Source organism: Chiloscyllium plagiosum, unplaced genomic scaffold (genome assembly GCF_037043375.1).
Source record: "Chiloscyllium plagiosum isolate Xiang-an unplaced genomic scaffold, Cpla_swu_hap1 HiC_scaffold_11, whole genome shotgun sequence".
NCBI classification, from domain to species: domain Eukaryota; kingdom Metazoa; phylum Chordata; class Chondrichthyes; order Orectolobiformes; family Hemiscylliidae; genus Chiloscyllium; species Chiloscyllium plagiosum.
In genome coordinates, this window is record NW_028270149.1 from 78,510,102 (window position 1) to 78,537,279 (window position 27,178).

At 42.5% G+C, this 27,178-nt stretch overlaps 1 protein-coding gene across 3 annotated transcripts in view; it reads left to right on the forward strand.

Annotated features, from left to right (window-relative positions):
• The window catches only part of LOC122557100 (connector enhancer of kinase suppressor of ras 2), a 585,950-nt gene that overhangs the window by 440,863 nt on the left and 117,909 nt on the right, over positions 1 to 27,178 (forward strand). For 2 of the 3 annotated variants that reach the window (XM_043704404.2, XM_043704405.2), the window contains exon 13: positions 22,581 to 22,615. The exons of the other annotated variant lie outside the window; for it this stretch is intronic. In XM_043704404.2, coding sequence (XP_043560339.1) covers positions 22,581 to 22,615 — 35 coding nt within the window. The remainder of the gene's footprint in view (positions 1 to 22,580; positions 22,616 to 27,178) is intronic. 3 annotated transcript variants of the gene reach the window in all.

A 27,178-nucleotide genomic window follows, 5' to 3' on the forward strand; every position in this document is an offset into this window, starting at 1 on the left:
GTAATTAACCAGTGTTTCAATTCACTTAAGCTCCCTGGAAACGTTTGAGGATTAAAACCATTTTTTTGTTCGACCAGGAAAAAAATGAGATGTCCATTCCTGATTGGGGAAATCTGGGTCCACAAGTCAATCTTTACTCAGTTTCACACACTTATCCAAAAAGCACGACACGTTAATTTTACCACCGGGCACCAGTGTCAGTAAGTATCTCTTTCTGTGTGCTTAAGGAGCTGTCCAATAAGTTCCACCGCCTGTACATCCTAGATTTTGAATTTCATGGTTAAAAACAGGAGGAATAGTCGGTGAAAATTTGTAGCTGCACGCACATCCACTTTAGTTGATCATCCTAACTCCAGGTTAACTCTGATTCAGGAGGAAACATTTCAACCTGAGTCCTCTTCTTAAGAATGCATCAATAACTCAGTTCTCCCTCATATTGATATTTCTTCACTGTGCCAGAGAAAATTAACACCAAAGGGAATAAGAGCACTCCAGTCCTGCGCCGAATTGAACAAAGCATTGGGTGGATGCAGTCAAAAGTTTTAGTTGACTTACCCTTCAGCATAACTGCTATGCGATACAGGGCACCTTTGTGTTTTCTCCTGTTAAAACCCTTTCTTCATTGTCAGGGAGTCGACTGAGATGTCAGACTGGTAACTGAGTGACGCCTTCAGTTTCCTCAAGGGCAGGATTTGAAGGTTGGTAATCATTGACCTGTCCAAGATAACAGCAACAGCAGCATTCTGTCTCCAAATTAATTCTGCCTAAAAGAATAGTCCACATATATAATAAATTATATTGTTCTTAATGTCTATTTGTTGCAAGTGGAGGCTGTATTTTGCTTGTCTACCAGTCGAGGCTGGCGTTTATTCGCAGAATGGATATATTTATAAAGGTATTGAAGTTGGACACTGGCATTTATTGGGAGAAAATATTGGAGAGGGTGCTGAAAAGATTGACAAGGATGCTACTGGGACTGGAAGATTTGAGTCCCAAGAAGAGGCTGATAGGCTGGGACAATCTCACTGGAGAATAAAGGGGTGATTTTATTAAAGTTTATGAGGGGTATGGATAAGGTGAATGGCAAAGATCCTTTCCCTAGGTTTGGCGAGTTCAAAACTAGAGGGCATAATTTAAGGTGAGAGGAGAAGGATTTAAAAGGGACCTGAGGGGCAACATTTTCACACAGAGGGTGGTTCATTTGTGGAATGAACTGCTCGAGGAAGTGGTAGATGCAGCTACAGTTACAACATTTAAAGGACGTTTAGACAGGTACATGAATAGGAAATGTTTCGAGGGATATGGGCAAATTGCAGGCAAATGAGATTAGTTTAATTTGGGAAACCTGGTCAGCTGAGTTGGACTGAACGGTCTGTTTCCGTGCTGTTTGACTCTAAGATGCCTCAGAATATCCATTTTCCACCGAATATCACCATAATTCTATTCAGCTCTTCACTCAGAAGATTCCCATGGAAACTGGTGCAGGAATTGTTCCACAAACATCCTCATGATGTTTCCAGTAACTAGGTCCTGACCAGGTTTAGTTTTGAAAAGAAGTCATTCTTTAAGAAAGGCTGATGGAGAAAAAAAGATGGGAGAAAGGATTTATAGGATTAAAAAACGAGTTAGAGGGATGGCAATGAGAAAGTGTCCACAGGTCGTCGGTGAAAAAGTGACATTCATATGAAAGTCTGGGGAGGTTACAAAAATATTAAAGGGGCAATAAATAATGAGACAGTTGAGAAAGAGAGTGTTTGTTGTGATCAATACTGTAGATTTCTTTTTTATTTATTGGCAATATTTTTGCAGATGTGATTTGTTGCATTTTTCTCCCATCTTTCTGACCCTGCAAGTCTTGCACCCGTCACAGATGAGAAAGTTGATAAATGTCCTGTATGAAAGGACTGCATATCATCTCTGGGTTCTGGTGATGTATGTTTCTGACCAGAAGTTCCCCTGATTTCCCTCTTGAGTGGAAAAAGGCTCAACATGTCATTTTGACACAGTGCTAGGTGCAAACAGTTTTGCATGTTTTAGAAATACTAACTTACCTATTATGACCAGAGCAGTTCAATATGTTTTATCAACTCGTGTCCTTGCTTTAGTCAAAAGCAGAATGGGAAAGAAATAAATTGCCCATCAATAACTATTCCAGAAAGTAAAAGTGTTGAAAAATTTTGGGTGCTGGATGTTTTAAAATGACATTCCATTGGCTATTTTGATATCTTTAGGTGTGATGTTGCAAGTATGTTTTTTTGAACCAGTAGAATGGGAATGAAATGATTTGCAGAGATAGTACTTGAAAGTTTGGCGGGAGGAGAACAGATAAAAAATACAATTTGGCGAATTTCTTTTTCCATCTGCACAAGATCTTCTAGCGCTGCACCCCCATATTCTGCATATTTGACAAGGCCTATAATCAAGATAACATGACTTCAAATCCCATCATGACAGCTTGATTTTTTAAAAAATTATCAAATAGAAAGAGGCTACCAGTAAAAGTGACTCATGAGCAACAAAAACAGAAATTGCTGGAAAAGCTCAGCAGATCTGGCAGCATCTGTGGAGAGAAATCAGAATTAACATTTCAGGTCTAGTGACCCTTCCTCAGAACTGATGGTAGCAAGAAAAATGTTTATTTTATGCAGAAGATGGGTGAGGATAAAGAATAAACAACAGGTGGGGATAGAGCCCAAAGAGAGAGAAGACTAGGACTACATGGAGTAGATAACGATCAGCCTAGGAGAATGAGTAGCTACTAATGGGGATAATTCATGGCTACCAATGGATTTTATGTACTAGAAGACTATGTGATAACAAGGCCTGGTATGTGTGAGTTTGGCTAAGGACACGTGCCCAGCCCTAAAATTGTTGAACTCAATATCGTGTCCAGAAGACTGTTGAGTTCCCAAACGGAAAATGAGGTGCTGTTCTCCCAGCTTGCACTGTAAGCAAGAGATGTTGGTCAGGGAACACAGTGATGTGTTGAGGTGGCAGGCAACTGGAATGGGTGATGAGGCTGACCATGAGGATAAAAGTGACCATGACGCTGTGGATTGCTGTAAAAATTCAACTCACTTGCCTTCCCTCACCTGATCTGACCCATGTGTGACTCCAGTCTCACATCAATGATTGGCACTTACATCCCTCTGATGTTGCCCAGCATTTCACTGATAGCTTTATCGAATTGCTACCAATGGATTAAGATGGTTGCTTGCCATCAGTTTCTCAGGCGAGTTCTGTATAAACAACGAATGCCGGTTTGCTCATGATTTTTCACATTTTTGTTTAGATTAGATTACTTCGAGTGTGGAAACAGGCCCTTCGGCCCAACAAGTCCACATCGACCCTCCGAAGAGCAACCCATCCAGACCCATTTGCCTACATTTACCCCTACACCTAACACTACAGGCAATTTAGCATGGCCAATTCACCTAACCTGCACATTTTTGGACTGTGGGAGGAAACCGGAGCACCCGGAGGAAACCCATGCAGACACGGGGAGAATGTGCAAACTCCACACAGACAGATGCCCGAGGCGGGAATTGAACCCAGGTCTCTGGCACTGTGAGGCAGCAGTGCTAACCACTGAGCCACCATGCCGCCCAAATTGTGCAAATTAACAAAACATTCTTACTTACTGTAGTGCCGTACTTGTGCCTTAGCGTGTGCAGGGTACAAAGATACACTTTAGTTCAAAACTCTAGTTTAGGTTCACCAAAGCTGCTTTGCTTATGACAAAGTTGATTAATTGTTCTGGAATGAACAAAGACTGTGCTTCATGAGAATGTGATCAAAGCCTTTTCAAGAATAAGCAGATTGGAGAATATTGATGACCAGTTTCAAAGCAATTTGATTAAGTTCTGAGCAATTCACTGGTGCCTTGAAATGTGGAGCTGCAAAAAGAAAGGAAAATATTGAAGTAGGTCATCTTTATTGATGTTGCAGGTCAGTGCAGGCAACATTCAGAGCATCAGCTGTCGCTCAGAGGGTAGCACAGTTCTGAAGCAGAATTTGCTTCGGAATCGGAAAGTTGTGGATTCAATTCCCACTCTAGAGATTTGAATACAACTCTAGTGCAGTGCTCAAGGGAATCCAGAATTCTGGCAATGGCCAATTTTTCGGGATCTGTGACAATTCCTCTGCGCACTTTGTTTTCAGGTGGGTCCAAATTACCCTTGCCTAGCCAATGATGTCAAATAATTAACACAAAGTGTGTACATTAAGAAGAGTACAAATGATCCTCTGTCCATTTAGCATGATGCCACACAGTGCTCTATTCTCCAGTAGAGAAGTGAGGCTGTAAGTATGGATGTTTTAAAAGGCAGAGTTTTATTTTAGAATTAGGATACAAGTCACAGAAACAGACCATTTGGTCCAAGCAGTCTATGCAGTGATTCCACGAGGTTGCTTTCATCTTCTTTCAGCTAAAACTATCACGATGATGTCCTATTCTCTTCTCTCTCTCTCCCACTTGTCTAATTTCCCCCCAAAACACATCAATACTGATCTCTTAAATCAGTCCCTGTGGCAGCAAGTTGCACATGATTCACCACACTTTGGATAAAGAATTTTCTTTAGACTTCCTTATTGGATATCTTGGTAACTATCTTATATAGATGGTATCTAATCATGCTCTTCCTCTAATTGAAAATATTATCTTTACATTTACGCTACATAATTTAAAACACCTCTGTCATGTCTTCCTCACCCCTGTTCCTTCAAATGAAAACAAACCTACTTGTCCATTCTTTACTGGTTTGCATGGCCTTTTTAAAGTTTGACAGTAATTGTTTACTGTTGAATTGTATTTTGGGAGCATCCTTATGAAATGCTTTGGTTTTTTTTGGATGGGGTTATTTATTAGCAAAGTTTAATCTGTCATTGCACAATCAGAGTGCAACTTAAAATAGCAAGTGCTGTCTACCAGTTTGTAGGAATGCTGACTTTAAGTGAAGCATTTACAAAAACTGAAATTGGCCGAGAAAGAGATAACATGAAAAGGGAACTCAGACAACACAAACTTTCATTGTTTGTGCTGGCAGACAGAGGACATCTGATAGTCATCCAGTCTGATAGCAAATGCCATGTTAATTAAAAGGTCAAATTAAAATGGAGGAGGAGAATTGATTTCAAAACACTCAAAGAAGTGACTGAAGCTTAAAGTAGCAGATGAAAGAAGACATGCCAAGGAAATGATCCCAGTCAACCTTCCCAAACTTACCATCATGCCACTGACCTTATTTTCAGACCGTTAACACATCTAATATCTGGTATTAATTGGTACAACTGGTACCTTTGGTGTTGTCTGTCAATAGTGGGCTAGTTACAAAGCTGAAATCACCTCGCATCATAGAGATGGCATTGCCTGCCGATATCTCACTCACTTTCTCAACTGTTCTGCCCTAGCTCCTGCCTGACTGCATGGAATCAGCCACAGTATCAACCAATGTGGTTACCTGCCAATTGAGTAAATGATTGATTGATTAATGTGGCCAGCACTTTGGAATTCCCTCTATAAGCTCTCCAACGTTCTAGCTTGTTCTTGTTTATCAAGTCACTCGGTGAGGCCGATTACTATGACCGAGCTGGCCAGCTGGGGTTTCAACAAAGTGCTCTGTTGCATCAGGCCAAGGTAATTACTTGGCTGTACCTCTCAAAGTAAAGGGTTGGGTGGTGACCTCGGGAACAGATTCCTGTTCCTCTTATTGCCAATGTCACTTGCTATCACTGGGTTTTTGATCAGCGGCTTCTGCCTCAGCATACTCACAAATTGCATCCTCCAGAAAGTATGCTGTTCTCAGGCTGATAGGCAATGGTGTGATGGACTATAGGATGGATTGGTGTGATAAAGACAGAGAAGAAACTTATGTTAAACTGCCGGCTGTATGGCACACTTTTCCAGTAGGGGTCCCATGGAAAAGACTAACTTGTGTTCACTTTAGCATTGCAACTTTCACACGGTTAGACACTGCAAGATGCAGCACAAAAGCGTAATTGGCTGAAAATTGACACTGACCTAAAGAAGGAGATCTTGGAAAGCTGATCAAAGTGTGCAGACCATAAAGGAGAAGAGAGAGAGAGAGAGAGAGAGAGGTGGGATGGTTTAAGGAGAAATTTGTGTAACTTAGTGACTAGACTGTGGAAGAGATGAATGTAAATGATACTTAGAAGTGGAGAATGCACAAATGACCAGATCAGGAGCAACACAGTTTTAGGAGAGGACTGTAAAATTGACAGAAGTTACAGACATAGGTCACGGAGAGGTTTCAATGTTCGGATAAGAGTTCTACAATTGAACTGTTTGGAGACCAGGAGCTCATTCAAGTTCGCAAGCATCTGAGATGAAGAGTGAACAGTATAAGAGGTAATTAGATGCACGATAGTTGTCTGTAAATCTGTGATGGAGTGAAACAGAATGGTAACCAAATATAAGAACTGAATGGTTTTGGTACAGAGTTTATGGAGGTTATATAACATTACATTTCCCCGTTCTTTCCACTCCTAATATAAAAGGTAAGCACACTGTCTGTCCTTAGAACTCTATGGTTAATAGTTTTGACTTTTCCCCATAGTTCATGCCTTTCTGAACTATTTATTATGCAAACTGATTGGTAGTCTTGAGATGTAAGTTCAAGAAACATATACACAGTGACAGATACATCTAAACTATGACTGATCCTGTATGTCATGACTCATTTATAAAGAGCTTTGCAGGTGTGACATGAGCTTACATGGAACAAGTATGAACCTGGATTTACTCTCAGCACTGAAAAAGATCTTTTAAAGGGGGACAGAACTTTTGGGAGATCCTTCTGTAGCACTTCAGTGCACTATTAGAGTTAGAATTTGATATTGATGGAAATGCGATAAAAGGCTAAGTAAGCACATTTATTGGCCCTTTATGTCTACTCTTGTATTCAAAACATCATGGCCAGCCTACAACTCCACATTCTTGTCTACTCCTGATACCCTTTGACCCCCTTGTTAGACAAAACAAATTTGCCTCTGCCTTAAAAATATTGACTGACCTTGCCTCCTTCACTCTCTGGGTAAAAGAGATACAAAGACTCTCAAGTCTGACAGAGAACCGTTATCCTCATTTCCATCTTAAATGGTCCACCCTTTATTTTTAAAGTTTGTATTCTCATTGTAGTCCATCCCATGAGAGGAAACATCCTTTCAGTTTCCACCCTGTCTATTTCTCCTCAGGACCTTGTGTGTTTCATTAAGATCACACCTCATTTTTCTCAATTCCAATGTGTACATCTGTCAAAGCTTTCCTCATAAAATAACCTCCCCATCACAGGAATCAGAAACTTCTCTCAACTGCTTCAAATGCATTGATATCCCTTCTTAAGTAAGGACATCAAAACTATATACAGTATGCCAGATGTGGTCTCCCCAATGCCTCCTCCAACTGGGGCAATGGGCTTGGGGCAACCATAAGGCTAGTGGGATTTCAGTGGCAGAAAGGGGAACAGTCAGCAGAGTGGCAAGAGAGAGGGAGCACCAAAAGGCTCACCCCTTCTGTTTCTGTTTCCGTTGAGGTATAGGAACATGATGATAATCAACGTTAACAACTTCCTGTTCAAGTGCATTCGCAGCAGATAAACTAGGTTTTTTTTAATCATTCTTTGCTGTTCTTTATATTCTACTCAATCCTCTGACACATTTTTGTGGAATTCTATGCTTGTTCATTCAATTTGACACTGTCTTGAATTTCTTTCATTAGTCATTGATAGAGCATCTTTTCCCTTGTTCCATTGAAGCTTTCAATTGCAAGTTGCAGAATGATTTTGTACCCAGCTGGAGTGTTAGACCATAGAGCCAATGGTAGCCCATAATAGCGAGTGAGAATTTAACATAAATCGCAATGAAGTTACAACATGCTTAGGCCTGTTCTCCTCGGCAACTAGTAGGGTTTTATAATCTGAGATCGTTTTTAATGTGTGTCATTTTCTGTTGTATCCTATCCGACATCCTATGGCCATTTCCACAGCACAGGAGCTGCCACCAGTCAGGTATTGCTGTGATGGTGGAAGGTGTCTTGGTGCACAGACCCTGCTAACACCTCTTGCCTAGCTTGCTGTGTACTTCCCGCCGCCTGCTTGTCTAGCTTGGATTCCAGAATCTGCAATTTCTTTGTCTCTACCACCTCCCGAAGCCATGGTAACTTGGTCCTATTTCATGACCTGCCCATGAGCTCCCCTTCCCATTTCTTACTGCCTCCCTTTGCATTTTGCCAGCTGTTTTATTTTCCCTGCACCCTCGGTGGACACGTGACAAAGCATGTTTGAATGATTTGCAACCTTTTACCAATTTAAGTTGAGCGATCCATTTCAAAATGAATGCCCAAGGCATTTCAGGAACAATGACGACTGACAACATTCAAGTTGTCCTCTGCCCTACTTTGGTGCCAGTAACCTATCAGGGTGGAAAGGCGAAACAGGGCAATCTCAGCAGATTGACATGCTTAGCTGTCAATGAGAACTTGATTTTCCAACTAGTTTGAGTTCTGTCAAAATGCAAACAAAAAATCATTAAAAGCACCAAGGCTACAGACCACTGTGTATAGTTTAAAGATTGAATGCTAAGTTCATCTGAGTGCACTTTCTGTCCCTCTGCCGTCTTCTGGATGTGATAACCAACCCTATCGTAAGCCTTTGGTAATGCCTTCTATGAAGATCGGTCCTTTAATATTGGATCAGATAGGCCCATTTTCCATTTGTTTGCTACTGGGAAGCCAGTTTACGGCTGGACACCAGAACAATTGTCAATGAATCCAAGTAATGGGGCCCACACCAAGAGAAGCTGCAGTGCAACCTGGTGATGGGAAGCTGGATTTAAAGTTTATGTACTCAGACCACTTTGTACAAATTGCTGGATATTGGATACAAAAGCACAAGTGACACCTTACATTTGGCAGAAGGTTTGCTTTGAAGTGTGGTGAGCTGTGCACAGAGCTAAGATGGGATTTCATTCATTTTATGTATTTGGAAGTATGAGCCTGGGTTTACACTAGTCATTGAAAAATCTTTTAAAGGGGGACAGAACTTTTTGGAGATCCTTCTGTAGCACTTCAGTGCACTATTAGAGTTAGAATTTGATATTGATGGAAATGCAATAAAAGGATAAGTAAGAACATTTGTAATTCTAGCACGTCTTCATGGCATTGCGACTAGTCAGTCTCATATCTGTAATATAACTCTGAAGTGGCAGCCTTTGCTCACTAATAGCACTCTCACTCCGAGTCAGAAGACCATGGGTTTAATTCCAATGACTTGGGCATGAAATTTAGGCCAATTCACCAGTGCAGTTGTGAGGGACCATTGCTTCCTGTTGAGGTCATATCAAATGTGACATTAAACCAAGGCTCTGTCTACCCTTTCAGATGAACATAAAAGATCCTCTGGCACTATTCAAAGAAAAGGGATGTACCCACAGAGTCTTGGCAATATTTAAATCCTCAACCAATTATAGACACAATCTGGTCATTAGTCTACTTGCTACTTGCGAGACTAATCGTGCACCAATTGCTTCTCTACGTCTTGACGACGTTACGACAGGGGCTACACTGCGACGGGATCTCATTGGCTGCGAAGGATGGCCTAAGGCACTACATTAATGCCAGCCCTTTCTCGGGCTTCAGATGCACAGAATGCTTTGTTTTTTTTTCCCTGACCAGTCACTTGCAAGTCACTGCGGAAAAATTCCTTGTGAGAAATGGAAATCTGGTTGTTTGTAGTGGTTTGGGAATTCCCAAGCTCAGTCAGAGGGCAACAAAAACTTGGTCATCCCCCCATTGTTGGCAACAGGTCAGAAATCCTCATCATGAAATGACTGGCTTTGTTAATGCCTCTTTCTAAAACTGTGGAGCATCTGTGACAAACTGGTAACAGCTGCTGGTTGATGGATTGGCACAAAGATGTAAAAACACCTTGGGGCATCTTTGCATAGTGTTGTTGAATATGGGTTTCGCCTGAAGCATACAGTGCTAAACTAATTATAGAGGTAACATACGGCATTTAAGAGTCCATTAAGTGGTGTACACTACTCTGAAGATTGTGGTATTGGTTTATGCCTGACACTTAACAGTTAAATAATTAACTATTACAGCAATTCAACCTCTCAGTATTCACAATCACAGAGTTGTATTTTAAAATAGCTGCCAGTACATAATATATATTGTAGCAATCAAATAAAAACAAAATACTGAAGATACTGGAAATTTGAAACAAAAACAGAAAACGCTGGAGAAACTCAGTAGGTCTGGCAGTGTCTGTGGAGAGAGAAAAACAGAGTTAACATTTCCAGTCCAATGAAAAGGCATTTATCCACCTCCCCCCCCCCCCCCCCCCACCCCACAGATGCTGCCAATCCTGCTGAGTTTCTCCAGCATTTTTCATTTTTATTTTCTATTTAAGCAATTATTTTCTTTAATGTATTGAGTTACTGTTAAATGAAATTTGTAAACTGATTATTTCTAAAATGGTTTAAATTTTAATTTTCTGAGATGATTCACACCAGTCAATGAAAGTAGCCTGTCTAGTGCAACACGCAATGAGGAGGGTGAATCGTATATTGGGCTGCATTGCAAGAAGTTTAGAGTTCGGATTCAGGGATATCTAACTGCAGTTATACAGGGCCTTGGTGAGACCACAGCTAGAGCATTGTGGACTGTTTTGTTCTCCATACCTAAGAAAGGATGCATTTATCACAGAGGAAGTGCAGCACAGGTTCATTAAACTGATACTGGCGATGGCAGAACTACCCTATAATGAGAAATTGGTTCAACTGGGCCTGTACTTACTTGCATTTGGAAGGATGTGAGGGAATCTGATCAAAATCTATAAAATTCCAACAGGGCTAGACAGACTTGATGCAGGGAGGGTGTTTTCCCTGGGTAGGAGAGTCGAGAATCATGGGACACAGTCTCAGGATATAGGCTAGACAATGTAGGACTGAGAGAGGAGAACATTTTTTCATTAAAAGGATTGTAAGTCTATGGAATTCTCTAAGCCAGAAAGCAGTGGTGGCCAAGTCATTGAATATACTCAAGAAAGAAAGAGATTAACTTATAGATTTTTAAAAGCATCAGGGTTATGGAGAGAAAGTGGAAATATGGCATTGAGATAGAGGTTTAGACATGATCATATTGAATGGCAAACCAAGCTTGAAGGGCCAGTTGACCTACTCCTATTCCTAGTTTCTATGTTTCATCTTAATTGTCTTGTACTTGAATAGCTGCTCACACTCATTAGCTGAGGACTCATTAGCTTAGAAGCTACTGTCTTTGGTATTTCCAGATCACAGTTTAATGAACTTATGTTGACCTTTCTGTGCTATAGTGTCAGATGGGTTGATCCATTTGAAATGAAAAGGTTGGGATAGTAGTTATGTGTCCTTGCAATCACAACACTCGCAGCAGCTCTACTGTTTTCTTTTCTTCCAACCAGTCACCTCTGTCAGTTTTCTTTCCCTCTTGACCTTCCCAAAGATGCCAAGCTGTCACTGCTTTGAGATTCCACAGGCATCAGTAATCCTATGGTATTTCAGTCCACTGGTTGGTCTACATTTGTGAACATCAGAGTCAGCCAGCTACTGAGCCACAGACAGGAGGCGTCACAACCAACACATTCCGGTCAATCATCATCCAGGAGGGGGTCATTGGTTAGCGAACAGGAGCGAACAGAAGTCAGTCAGATGGCTCTGCTTCTTTGCTTGACCAAAGATGCCAAGATCAGCTGTAGTTCTGTCATTCAATAATCTGCCATTACTTGACTCAGCAAGACTTTTGGGGTATTTTACTAGCTGATGCCCCCCATAAGAAGCCCATCATCAGCCACAGGAAAATTGTCTGAAATTTGAGCACAGACTGCACAGTTGAACTTCTAATAATTGCTCACGTTAAGCAAGGCTCCGCTCAGGGAGTTCAACATCTGAAATGATCTTTTGTTTTTGGCTGACACAGTAGCACAGTGGTTCACACTGCTGTCTCACAGCAACAGGGACCCGGATTCAATTCCAACCCTGGGTGACTACTATGTGGAGTTTGTACGTTCTGCCTGTGTCTATGTGGGTTTCCTCTGGGTTTCCTCCCACAGTCCAAAAATGTGCAGAACAGGTGGACTGGCCATGCCCATAGTGTACAGGCTAGGTGGGTTAACTATGGGAAATGCAGGATCACGGGGATGGAGTCAGGGGAGGAGCTTAATCTGAGTGGGATGCTCTTTGGAGGGTCAGTGGGGACTCGGTGGGCCAAGTTGCTACGTTTTGAGCAAGCAAGCCTTTGATGAATTCTTCCAACTCCCTTCAGCTATTATAAAAGGATTGTGACTTCTGCCAATCTCGGAAAAAAGAGAGGACTGTGACATAAGTGGATCAAAGGCTAATCTGTTTGTCCCAGGAACAGCAGTTTTCATCCCTGTCGCATGTCTACTCAACAACCTCAAGTTAGTTGGCAATTTCAAATTGCAAACCACATTAAATTACCTAAAGCAGAGATTTAAATGTGTGGGAGGATTTTGCTAGACACACCAACATGGCAAGTCAAAGGTGGCTACGCTTTGGCTATGCCGGGTTGCTTAGCAACCTGCAAATAATTGGAATTGGCTTCAGTGCTGAGTGAGGCTACATTGATTGCTCCTGTATTCAATACAAAGCTGAGAGGAGGGCAGGACATCAGATTTTAGTAAAGTACGTTTAATCCTGTGAGAGGGCTGCGCCATGACACTTTCAGGAGTTTCATTGAAGCTTTTCCTTTTGGGTGCCTTCACAAAGTTATGTTCAGTTGAGTAAGCACACTGTTTCTTTGGCTTACCTTTCCTGTGACCTTTCCATCTCAGCATGTAATTGACTCCTGAATGAAGCCAGTTTTGTCTTCAGTTCCCTGTGCAAAGGATGATTCCTGATGTCAGTTGTGGAACTTGTCTTGTACCAGTTTGTCTCCCTGTCTTGCAGTCACAATTGAGCTTCATGTTGTGACACAAGATTCACCTTTACTATTCTATATTGTACCTGACATCATGTTTTAATCGTCATTTATCTCCTTTTAAAGCTCATGTCCACGTTTCTCTGCTATTGGCTCTGTTCTTCTCTAATGTCTCACACCGAGCCCAGAGACTGATGCTCTCCAGGCCCTCACTTTGAGTCCCCTGTCTTTGTTATTCTCTATTCACTCAAATGGTTTAAATTTTAATTTTCTGAGATGATTCCTGAATGAAGCCAGTTTTGTCTCCAGTTCCCTGTGCAAAGGATGATTCCTGATGTCAGTCGTGGAACTTGTTCAGCCTTCGCCTGAAATCTCTGCAGTCATCCAGCTGCTCAATCTGAGCATTCCCTCCCCACACCAACTCCTTCCTGTACTGCACACTCTGCCAATACTGTTAATATTCAGTTCATTTGCACACTTCCTCCTCGTGTCTGCTTTCATGTTCTTCCTAGGGGAGGGCTGGACACAGGAATGTTTAAAAGACATTTGGGTAAATACATGAGTAAGAAATGTTTGAGGGATATGGGCCACACACAGGCAAGTGGGACTAATTTAGTTCGGAATTATGTTCGGCATGGACTGGTCTGTTTCTGTGCTGTAAAACACTAAGTAAGTAACAGCAAGTGACACACTTTAAGTACATTTCGTGAAGCAGCCTGTTTTCATAAAGCACTGTTATCTTAATGAAAGGTGTTTTGCAGCAGTGTAAGCTGAAGGTCAGCATGTAGCCAACAAAGAAGCCTTTAAGATTGATGACTAAAAGCTTGGTGAAACAGTTACATTTTAAGAAATGTCTTTAGGAGGAGAGTGAGTTGGAGAGGTACAGAGGTCTCGGAGGGTATTCTGAAACTTAGTGCATGGACAACTGAGGCAGTGCTGTGAATGATGGGGCAAAGGAAGTAGGTTGTCTAATGGGGTCTGAGTTGGATGCCCAGAAAGTGGTAGCTGCTGGTGGTTGCTGAGGTGGTCGGGATAGTCAGCACAAAGTGTTAATGACCAAACCCGTGCAAGGAACATCAAAGCAACTACATTTTGATGCATCTACCCTACTCCGGCATACCATTCCTTGTACCTTAGCATGTAACTACACCCATCCCAGTCTGTATATGTATTCCCTCACATTCCCCATCTTAAATCAGCAAGTGCCTGTGTTGTTTCTCAGCAACTTCAATACTGTTTCCTTCTGCTGTGGTTGATTACCACAAGCCAGGCAGCATCAGGAGGTGGAGAAGTCCAATATTTTGGGTATAACTCTTCTTCAAGACTGCCGATGGGGTTAGAGGGAGTTGCAGATGGTGGGGGTGGGGCAGGGGGGTTATGGGTGGAGAGAGGGGTGGTGAGGTGGTGATAGGTGAACATGGTGGTGGGTATGACCTGATTGGTCGACGGGAGGAATGAATCCGGTTGGTGTTTGGAAGGAAGGGTCGATCAGAGGAATGGAAGGGAGGGGGAGGAGCTGGGAAAGGAGTCAGAGGATGGGCAGCTAGGTAATTTGAAATTGGAGAACTCAATCTTGAGTCCTGCGGGCTGCAGGCTGCACAGGCGGGAAATAAGGTGTTGTTCCTCCAAAGGATGGTCATGTCAGAAAGGGAGTGGTTGGAGGAATTGAAACAGGCAGTGAACACTAACCTGGAAAACCAGCCGTCGGTCATCTAGTACATTGTGCACGCTATGGACTACCAGCTCCTACAGAACCCTGGAAGGGGCCAGCAGAAAAGGTGCTGGAGACACTTGGATACTGCTGTTGGCATGGCCACCAGATTCACTGATTTGGAGACAGTGAGGACTGCAGATGCTGGAAAGTCAGAGTTGATAGAGAGTGGAGCTGGAAAAAGCCACAGCAAGTTAAGCAGCATCAGAGGCGGAGGAAAGTTGACGTTTCGGGTCGGAACCTTTCCTCAAGACTGGGGAGGGAGAAGGGGGCTGAGAAATAAATAGAGGGAAGGGGTTGGGATAGGGGACAGGTAGACGGTATGGTGATAGGTAGGAGGTGAATGAGATTGGTCAGTGGGAATAGTGGAGCAGATAGGTGGGAAGGAAGCTGGATAGGTTAGGTCAGGTCGGGGGGTGGGGGAGGATACCGAGAGGGAGGGCTGGACCTGGGATGAGCGGGGGGATGGGGATATTTGAAAGCTAGTGAATTCTATGTGAAGCGAGTTTTTCTCCAGCAGGCTGGGATCTCTTGAGACACTGCTGTTCTGACAGGTCAAGGGAAGCCTATCGTCCCCACGTGGACACTGTGTTCTGGTTCTGGCTCATCTGCTGCTGATTTCTGCCCAGCCCTGGCAACCCCTCACTCCATCACCCAGCTCTTGTAGATGTAGGAACCTCTTGCTGCTTCTGCCATGGGTGGTCCTGCTGGCGTCCAGTATAAATGGTGGTCATGCTATTCTGACAGATCAGAGCTGCAGAATGCAGATCAAACATGCAAACCTCAAGACCACATCCCCAAGGTTGTAAAGTTAATGCAGGCACTGCCATCAAACCTTTTAAACAGCAGGTACAAAGCAGTGAGTAGTGAATCCTGTGCTTATTCCCTGTCACATCTCATGGCTTTCACCTGGTTTGCGAGGATGTCTTCTAGGAAACGCGCAAACATTTTTGGACCCAAACTTAAATTCCAAAAGCCATGCTCAAACCATTATAATTGAGCAAATGACATTTTGAAATTGGCAACACCCCAATCTCCTGAGGGGATTATCCATCCATCGCCTAACGCATTGTAGTTAGATGTGGAAATCCAGAATTAGAACTGACTTCCTTGCATTTTTGGGCATTTAACACCCTAGATAGATTCCAGTTCGGCAAACTAACCTGCGTTCAACTGCCTCCATTATACCAGTAAAATGAAGTGACATTGACATATATTCAACTTTTATCATTGAATTTCAGACATAACTGATCAAATAATAAGGATATGCAAGCTATTAAGCAAGATGGGGGAGTTCAGAAACAATTAATGAAATTGGTTTAAGTGGAAAACTCATGAAGTCTAACCTTTGCATTTAGAGAGGTTGAAGTGTGACGTCATTAATTCCATTCAAAACAAGGAGTGGTTTCACTTCCTGTCTATGATGTCAGTAATTGTAAACTGAAGTGGAGCAAAAACAAAGCATTGAGAAACTCAATTCTTTTCTTATGAATTAAACACATTTTTTACACACTCGAAGGGGTGATTTCTTTCTTCCATCAGCTTTCCAATTCTATTGTGAATATGGGCAAGTGTTTTGCTTTAGCAATTTGCAGGGCTGCGTTTGAATCATGGAAGCACGGCACGGTGACCCAATGGTTAGCACCGCTGCCTCCCAGCACCAGGGACCTGGGTTCAATCCCAGCCTCGGGCGTCTGTCTGTGTGGAATTTGCACATTCTTCCCGTATCCACACGAGTTTCCTCCCACAGTCCAAAGCTGTGCAGGTTAGATGGATAGGCCATGCTAAATTGTCCCTTAGTGTCCAGGAATGTGCATGGGTTAGCCATGGGAAATGCCGGGCTACAGGGACAGGGTAGGGAGTTGGATCCGGGTGGGATGCTCTTCAAAGGGTCGATGTGGACTTGATGGGCCGAATGGTTTCTATGAAGAACACAGCGTACAATTCTGGTATGGGGATCTACACCTCCCCTCCTCTTTGGGACCCACATGATTTTTCATCTGTGTCAATTTGACACAGAAACAACATTCACCTCAATGTTTGGAAAAGGTAATTATTTTCCTAAACATGTGGAACAGCTATTTACTTGTGTAAGGTATTGTCGGTTGAGAGAAACAGCATTCATGAATGGAAGCATATTAAAAATTAAAAATTCACCCGCCTTTAGCAGATGTGAGCTGTACTGCTGTGCAGAAACTGTTAGCGTGAAACCTATTAACTTGTCCATTATTGCAGCAGACAAAGCATATTTAAATCGTTATTCAAAATATAGTCAGTTAATGAAAAATTATTGCATCATTTCACAAAGGTTGCTGTCGTGATTGATTGATTTTTGAGCGCTTTAATTGCAGGGATCACAGACATGAAGGAGGCTGTTCAGCCAATCAGATTCACTCTTATCCCAGTCCAATCCCAGTACAATATCTAATTACAGCGCAGTGACTGCGGACATTGTTTACTCTCACTCTCTCACTTGGATGACGTATTAATTGTGAGACTGTGCCACGAAAGACCATCTCCAATATGACAGATTCGAACCACCACCCCTTGACATTCAATGGTATCACCATCACTTAAATTACCCTACTAACATCATCTGGTGAAAACTCTAGGGTCTCTTGTGAAAGGCTTGGACTGTGGAACATCTGGTCACTACACTCAAATTCTTCGGATGCTGCCAGCACCACTCTAATCTAGACTCTCAAATAACCCTTCTGAATGAATGAACTATGAGTCTTTTATTTCAGTTCCATCCTTCTATAACTCACACATCAGCTTGTCAATCTCATACTGAGTGAGAATCTACTCCTGTCACACTCAAAATTGTGGGTGGGGAGAATAAAAGTTTTGGATCAACTCATTGTTAGTTGATCGTAGTGTCAGCACAAACAGGACAATTGGCACCTTCTAGACTGTGAACGTTTGTTTAGAAATTACACTACATTTACAGACTGCTACATTTGACTCCAAAGTGAGTTTCCTGCCACATCCATTAAAAGTTCAGGCTTTCACCTCTTTAATATCATCCAACATTATCCTGACCTCATTTCTTTTGTTATCTCTACCTCATTCTTTTGTTATCTCCATATTTGAGTGTATTCTTAGCCAGCCTGTGTAATTCTCTCCCTTGGGAAAGTTGAACACATTCAAAATTCTGAAAACATGTACCAGTGCACCAATAACTACTCATCTCTGCACTTGCTGACGTACATTGGCTCCTGCTTAAGCGAGGCCTTGATTTTTAAGTTCCTCGCCCTTGATTTCAAATCCCTCCGTGATCAAGCTCCTACCTAGCTCTGTGATCACCTCCCATGATCTCTGGCTTCTTGGTCATTCCCAATTTTAATCACTCCATCACTGAAGACTACACCTTAAGCTGCAAGCTGCCCTCCCAAAATCTTTCCACCTTTCTGCCTTGTTTGTTAAGACATTTTCAAAAGCTTGCTCTTTTGGTCATCTAGCCTCAGACCTCCTAGTGTTGCTCATTGCCAAATTTCTGTCTTGTAACACTCTAAGGTATCTTATGATGTTCTGTCACATTAAGTCATCATAAGTGTAAAGTGTTATTTCTATATGTTGGAAGAGTTAGTGTAGACATATTGATCAACCTCCAGTCTTCCATACTGACTTTGAATGAGTCACAAGAGATGTGTTTTAATTAGCTGTTTACTCATTTCCAGATATATATTCGCAAATAGAGTACTAACAGTAATTGTGCGGTTATTTATTATCTGATAATGTGTTCTTAAATCACATTGTAAGTAAGAAAACTACATCAAAAACTCTGGTATAACAGCTAATCCTTCAACATCTTTAAAATAACAACATTCTGTTCTTGTAGAGTAATGTGTTTGAAATTTCTCTGTCCTCCTTTTTGGCCATTTATAAATAGCATCTATTAAGATAGTCCATTATGGATGAACTTGGATGCTATTATCTCACAATACAATTTTTGAGTCAAAGGTATTATCCTTTTCTTTCAGGACTGTTATTTTGAAACTAATTCAAGTTTTGAATTATAGATGAAAATTATCTGTTTGTTAATGAGGATTTGGGTAATCATCTTGGCAGTACTAGGAAAATCTAGAAGTATGAGGGTTGTTTTATTGATGTAACTGTGCTATGCCATTCAAACACCCATGCAGCAATCTGTCCAGTTTAACCAGAAACTGAACTGGACTAACCGTATGAAATGTGGATACAAGAGCAGGTCAGAGGCTAGGAGTCCTTTACTGAGTAAATCTTAAAGCAAAGTAAGCAGTACAATAGATTATTTCAGATTTGCTTGGATGAGTGCAGCTCCAATGGCACCCAAAAAGGACACCAGTCAGGACAAAACAGCCCATTTGATCAGCACTACAGCCACAAACATTCACTCTATCCGCCACTGATGCTTACACAGCGTGTACCATCTACAAGTTTTAGTGCATAAATGCACCAAGTCTCTTTAGAAATCGCCATGACTACTTCCATCTAGAAAGACATGGGCGGCAGATACTTGGGAGCCAGTCTCTCTCCATCCTGACTCGGAACTATATCTACGTTCCTTCAGTGTTGCTAGGTCAAAATCCTGGACATCCTTCCCCAATAACAATGTGGGCCTACATACACCTTCAAAAGTTCAAGAAGGTAGCTCACCACCACACCCCTTGAGGGCAGTAAGGGAGGACAGCAAAAGCTGGCCCAAGCAGCAATGACCACAGTCCATAAAAGAATGAAAAGAATTGATCTAAACAGACCCAATCAAGAGAAGTAAATATTTTCAGAAGGAATGATAGATGACTCATATCTACCTTTTAACAAATAGTCAAAAATTGTGGAAATTACACCTCAAGTTAATATATTTGGAACATTTGTTGTAGAATTGGCTCTTTACCACATGGTGTGCAATGTTTTAAGCATCTGTAATTATTGTATTTGCTGCATCCAGAAGTTTACTTACTCACTATTCTATGGTATATAGAATCATAGAGTCATACAGCTGTGCAGCACAGAAACAGACCCTTTGGTCCAACTTGTCCATGCCGACCAGATATCCTAAATAAATCTAGTCTCACCTGCCAGCATTTGGCCCATATCCCTATAAACCCTTCCTATTCATATACCCATCCAGATGCCTTTTAAATGTTGTAATTGTACCAGCTTCCACCACCTCCCCTGGCAACTCATTCCATACATAAGCCACCCTCTGCGTGAAAACGTTACCCCTTAGGTCCCTTTTATATCTTTTTCCAATTGCCTTAAATCTGTGCCCTCTAGTTTTGGGCTCCCCTATCCTGGGAAAAAAGACCTTGACTATTCACCTTGACTATTCACCTTGACTATGCCCTTCACGATTTTATAAATTTCTTACAGTCATCCCTCAGCCTCTGATGCTCCAGGGAAATTAGCTCCAGCCTATTCAGACTCTCCCTATAGTTCAACCCTCCAACCCTGGCTACATTCTTGTAAATTTTTTCAAGTTTAACAACATTTCTTCTATAGCAGGGAGACCAGAATTGAAAGTAGTTATCCAAAAGTGACCTCACCAATGTTTTGCGCAGCCAGAACATGATCTCCCAACTCCTATATTCAATGTACTGACCAATAAAGGAAAGCATACCAAACACAAGTTACAGAGTTAGAGTCATATAGCATGGAAACAGACCTTTCGGTCTGACTACCTTCTTCATTATCCTGTCTACCTGCAACTCAACTTTCAAGGAACCATGAACCTGCACTCCAAGGTCTCTTTGTTTAGCAACAATCCCCAGGTCCTTACCATTGTGTGTAAAAGTCCTACCCTGAATTGTCTTACCCAAAGTGTAGCATCTAAATGTAGTATGTGTTTTATCAAATTTAACACATGAAATTTAGTTTATCTTTCTCACTCCTTTCACTATGTACAGACATTAACAGTTAGATGCTGACACTTCATCAAGAAGGTGTGGCTTTGGTCTCATCTGAATTAAACAAAATGCCACAAACTCGTTAAACATATGAAAAAATTATGGTTTAAGCTAAGGTCAAAAATGATCTCAATCGTGAGCTGCCAGTTGTAGAGGTTGTGCTGAGAAGGAAGGTAGATTAAGGTAAGACTGTACCATAGCTTCAGTTCTCCAATCCTCCCTGTCCAAAAACATAGCTCCAATGTGGATGATCATGGAATTATCCATAACATCCCATTAATAGGAGTGAGGTTCAGCATGTCCAATCGCCCTTTCATATATGTTACCTAAGAAGCATATTAGTTGCCTCGATATTACTGTCACACAAATGCTCAATTTTTCTGTCCATCGTTTTAACAGGAGCAGATTAACCTGTTGAGAATGAGTGTGTTAATGAATCCATGAAAATGGTAGAGGATGAAGTTTGGTACAAGCTCTGAGAACCTAACTCACAGTAATTTCCAGGCTCTAGTCTGGAACTACTGCAAATCACAGTATAAATGTCAAGTGTACCAACCGAGGACCCTTTAGTACTCCAGGGGTTGGATGGCCTTTTTTAAAAATGTCATCCAATTATTGTAAGCTGCTCGAAAAGGATGGAGCCTTCCTGATTTACCACTTTTCTTCACTCACTTAGTGTTTGTGTTGAATTAATTAGCGATTTCCTGACTCTGCCTATTTTTTTTTCTTCCCCTTCCACTCCTAACTTTTAACTAAGAAAGAGACAGGTAATCCCTCATTCAGATCCCTTAAATATGTCTAATGGAATATTCTCAGATCAGCCTTCTGCATGTGATGGAACATACTTCTATCATTTGGTTCAGTAAGATTTTTGTTTGTTTTATGCATTCAATTGTACTGGTTCTAACTAACCCGTTAGCTCGCAGTTTGCATGATTGGTACAGCTAAGTAACTGTTCAGTTAGCTCTCTATCCTTTCATGATTAAAGGATAATTCTTACAGGAACCTTTCCTTGAATCAACATTCAGAGAGGTAAAAGTCACATAGGAAGTCAGAACAAAGACATACTTCTCCCCAAAAACCAAAATTGGAGGGACACCACCAAGAATCTATTTCGGACTCACATGAGCAGGACCTGCGTCCATTGGAGATTGGAGAGAGAGAGAGAGCTTTTGTATTAACAAGAAAGAATGACCAGTTCCCCCTACTATGAGGAAGTGGAGAGACTGATTAGATTACTTATAGTGTGGAAACAGGCCCTTCGGCCCAACAAGTCCACACCGACCCGCAACCCACCCAGACCCATTCTCCTACATCTACCCCTTCACCTAACACTACGGACAATTTAGCACAGCCAATTCACCTAACCTGCACATTTTTGGATTGTGGGAGGAAACCGGAGGAAACCCACGCAGACACGGGGAGAATGTGCAAACTCCACTCAGAGAGTCGCCTGAGGCAGGAATTGAACCCTGGTCTCTGGCGCTGTGAAGCAGCAGTGCTAACCACTGTGCCACCGTGCCGCCCGAGATTCCAAGCATCCTGTACCAGAGATTCCAAGCATCCTGCTTTGCAAGAGTGATCTGGGCATCCTTTAGTACATTTTATTTTAGTTCCTCTAAGTGTCAATGTCAGCTCGTCTAGATCTAGAACTAAAAGCATGAGCATCTGGTACGATCAGTGTCTCACAAGTTTGAAAAACAAAATTGTGGGTGGGGAAACCACTCGAAGCTTCCAACGCATGAACTTCTGACTAAAAGCAGATGAAACCTGCTGTCAGTGGGTCTGGGTGTCAGCATAGGCAGTGAAGTAAATGTAAGCCTTTAGATCTTGCAGACAAGTCTTTATTACATTGCTGAGCTGTCTCAGCTTGCTCATCTACAGTAACCACTGTTCATACCTGCTGCAGTTTATGATCTCACATTTCAGGTATGTTGGAGCACTCGTGCTGCATGTTTTAATTATGGGAAATGGGGCTTTGTTTCATTTCTATGAAAGACTTTAACACAGCTCTTTCTTTCCTCTTTCCACCTTTTGTTGTTTGCAGCGAGCAGGGGATTCTATTGTTGGGGAGACTGAAAGGTAAATCTTCTCTTTCTGATTATGTTTCTTGAAATATGGTTGATTGTTCAAAGTGTATAAGAATCACCACGATGTGGACAGTGAGTGTCTGCTACGGCAGAGATGGTAAGTTGAGTAAACTCTGACCATTTTATTGTTTGAAGGCTTCTGTTTGAGATAGCAGTTGCATTGAAGTTTAAGCAAGGTGAAGTTAGCTCCCAGAAAGGCTGCCTAGACCTGAAAGCCTGTGGGCTGCCTTAGCTCTACTGCCCAGGGCCATGTTTCATTGAAGTGAAATGGACAACATAAGCACGCCAACAGTGGGCAGTGCCAAAGGTCACACCATCCGGCTTAAAGCGAAGTCAGCAGACAGGCTGGTGCAACTGAGCGGAGACAGAGGAGGATGGCTGATCAGGGAGTTTGCACATCCATCAAATGCTATGATACTCCCCCCCCCCCCTCTCTGCTAACCATAGCTCGGGGAGTTGGAGAGGGGGAAGCATGAGGATATCAGCTGAGAGCAGGAGCGAACAGTCTTCAATAACCAGTGCTTCTTTGTCCACATTCTGAGGAATGGACAGATGGGTGAGGTGCCGCTGGTGGGAGAGGAAGCTTGCAGACCACCACTCTCTAGACGCTGATTGGCATTATATGTAAATAAAATATATATATATGTTAATGAGGCTGGCAGACTTTGACTGGATTGGTGCAGCACGTTTGTCAGTGGATGGTAATGTGTGCAACCCTCACAAGCCCAGTGTCTGAAAGGAGGTGGGGAACAGCTTTGTGGAGAAGCTGGATACTTTTACAGCGCTGCTTGTGGACCGGGAAGAGTCTCATACTGACTTCACCTAGCCCTGTGGCTCCTAAAAAAACTCCCAGATCTTGATCAGACAGCCCTTCTTCACCCATTTTGGATCTGACGTGATCCCCTTTGACCTGCTCTTGACCCAGAATCCCTACACAAAACCCCTACAGCATGGAAACAAGCCCTTCAACCCAATAAGTCCACACCAACCCTCCGGAGAGTAACCCACACAGACCTATTCCCCTACCCTACTAAACTACATTTTACCCCTGACTATTGCACCACCCTATACCTCCCTGAACACTATGGGCAATTTAGCATGGCCAATTCATCTAACCTGCACATCTTTGGACTGTGGGAGGAAACTGGAGCACCGGAGGAAACCCACACAGACATGGGGAGAATGTGCAAACTCCACACAGACCGAGGCTGGAATCAAACCCAAGTCCCTAGTGCAGTGAGGCAGCAGTGCTAACCACTGCGCCACCATGCCGCCCTCATCTGACCCACCTTGTCTGCACCCTTTTCCTTACTCCACCTCACCTTTCCCTGCTCTGGGCCAGACATGCCTCATCCCCAACCACCACCACAACCTTCACTCGATCCATTAACAACTCTCCTTTGTCAGACCTAATTTCTCTTACACCCCAACCTACTCCGAACACTTCATCGCTCAGCTGACCCCCTTGCTAACTTGCACCCTGGCACTCTTACCCGCCCCTTTCACCCTACCTGCCAGAATCTAACCCCATGCCCAGCTGGCAATCTACTTATCTGGCATCGCTCACACCCTGTATACCTGGCCACCCTACTGACCCTACTACGTACACACCCAGCACCCTAACATTACACTTGCCTCATAAATATTTCCAAATCAATCTATTCAGTGATATTACTATACATCTCTGGAACATGGGAAATTTGAATCTGGACCTCCTGACCCTGAGGCAGGGACACTACCAATGCAAAGAGGAGTACTCACACTTGCCATACAGACTTACTGTTTGACAGCAGTTGTCTAAGTGGCTGTCTGTGATTCTGGGCCTTTTTGTTCTAACTGCAGGTGTGCCTTGCTGTGACAGGGCTGGCAGAGTGGAAGTACGGCTCTGCATTTCAGGAGGAGCCCTGAGCGAGCTCTCCTCTCAGAAATGCGGAGCTCTCTCCTTTTGAGGAGTAAAAAGCAACAGAGATTTCTATTCCTCAGAAAATCCATCCCAATGAGTCCATAGAGGAACTTACATAGGTTAAGTCAGCCTGCAAAAAAAAAAATCGGCAAATGGAGTTTAATGTGGCAAAAGATGAATGTGACCATTTTGGAAGGAACAATAAAAAAAACAGACTGTTATTTGAAAGGAGGGTGACTGTAGAACTCTGGGTCACCTGTTACATGAGGAGAGATATGGATGCATCAATTGTGGTCCATGAATCACAGAAGATTGATATACAGGATGCAGCAGGTGATTAGAAAGGCAAATAGAATAGTGTTTTTTTTAAGAGGTGAAATGAGTAAAAATGTGGGCAAGATATGCTACAGTGGGCGGCACGGTGACACAGTGGTTAGCACTGCTGCCTCACAGCGCCAGAGACCCGGGTTCTATTCCCGCCTCAGGCGACTGACTGTGTGGAGTTTGCACGTTCTCCCCGTGTCTGCGTGGGTTTCCTCCGGGTGCTCCGGTTTCCTCCCACAGTCCAAAGATGTGCAGGTCAGGTGAATTGGCCATACTAAATTGCCCGTAGTGTTAGGTATGGGGTAAATGTAGGGGTATGGGTGGGTTGCGCTTCGGCGGGTCGGTGTGGACTTGTTGGGCCGAAGGGCCTGTTTCCACACTGTAATGTAATCTAATCTAAAAAGACAAAATGTAGGCGACTCCACATATGGAGTACGATGTGCAGTTTTACTGTCCTTATTAAAGAAAGGATGTTATTGCATTTAGATGCAGTTCAGAATAGAGGCGCTCCGTTGATTCCGAAATGAGCAGGTTATCTTCGGAGCTGAGGTAGTTCAGGCTGAGCCTATGGTGGAGTTTAGAAGAGTGACAGGTGATTGTGATAAAACACATAAGATCCTGAGGGGACTTGACAGTGTCCGTGCTGAGAGGATGTTTCCATTTTCAGAATAATCTAGAACTAGGGAACAGTTTGAATATGAGGCATTTTCCTTACTGAGGTAAGTAGATTTATTTTTCTTCCAGAGAAATATTAGGCTATGGAATTCTGCGCCATGGAGGGTAAGGCTGAATTCAATTTTTTTTTGCTAGCAAGCGTTATGGGTTAGGTATGAAAATGGAGCTAAGGCCACACTCAGATCAGCTATGATTTTATGGAATAGCAGCTATGATTTCACTGATTTAACATCTATATCTTACTGCTCATCTTTCATTTACTACCAGTAGATGCCTTTATGAAATTGGATATTGGTCTGCTTGATGAGTTTGGTTAATGGGTTTGGGAAAGCTGGGATTTTATCAAACTGTTGAGACACTAAAGAGCCCAGTCCTAATTCCTGCATTCGTCTGTAGGCAAATAGAGTTGATCTTGAAATGGCAGGCTGGGAAGACATGGCACTTCCTTATTAATCACTCCAGAATGGAATAAGTAGTCCATATGTCCTCTACATTGGTGGCCTGACAACCAGAGCCATTATTTGCTTTTTTTATTGTTGTTGCCATGGTGACAGCCTCCATTTTTGAGCATCCTCTTGCCTGCCTCAGCAGTGCTTCCCTTTCCAATGGAGCCACTTGCCATCCATAGCTTGGGCCCTCTGACTGGGAATTCCACCTTGGGAACAAGCCCCCTGTCCTTCATTGAAGAGAAGATGGGGGTCACCACTCAATTGGCCACCTCTTGTAAGGTGGCAACACCAAGAAGCCAACCAATAGGGCTGAGATCAACACTCGCTGCATAATGTTGTCAATAGCTATCAAGCTTCCCTCCCTGATCTGGAGGCTTTTAACGTCAGGTTCAATTCAAATAGATTTGACTTTCAAACTACTTATCCCCACAAATTCAAAAGGAATCTTCACTTTGTACAGTGTCAGTGAAATATATAACAATATGATGGAAACAGTGTCGGATGAAAACACATCTCTAAGTCCTGCCCAGGGGAAATGGGATTAAGAGAAGGTTTATCATGTTATGATGTCTATTAAGAAGACCATGTTTGGTTCTGATCAGCCAAACATAAAAATAACCTGAAATACTTCCAAAGTCCTGAATTTCACTGATTTAACATCTATATCGTACTGCTCACCTATCTTTACTATCAGCAGATGCCTTTATGAAATTGGATATTGATCTGCTTGATGTACTTTGATAATGGGCTTGGGAAAGATGGGATTTTATCAAACTGCTGGGGCAAACTTGAGGGAGATCCAACCATTGCTTGAACATCACACATCAGTTTTGTAGACTTGTGTCACAAAGCATTGATCGACAAGTGAATTATATTTATTGCCTTATCACCTGTTTCAGTACATCTTCTCCTCTAATGCCAGGCTAGCTGTATTTATTGGACTTGTTCCCTGCATGTCTTATCTGAAACATTGACTTGCTGAGGATATCTGATTTTCTTTTTTTGTTTCTGATTTCCAGCGACAGCATTTTTTAGTTTCTACTTTACAACTTCCCCCTTTCTCTCTCTGCTCCTTTATTACTTCAGCTACTTACATTAACCAGGATTTACATTTCCGCTAAGGGAGAGAAATTTTAGGCACCCTTACAAGGATGACATAGCTGGACTAATTATGCAGAGGCAATGGCCTAGTGGTATTATCGCT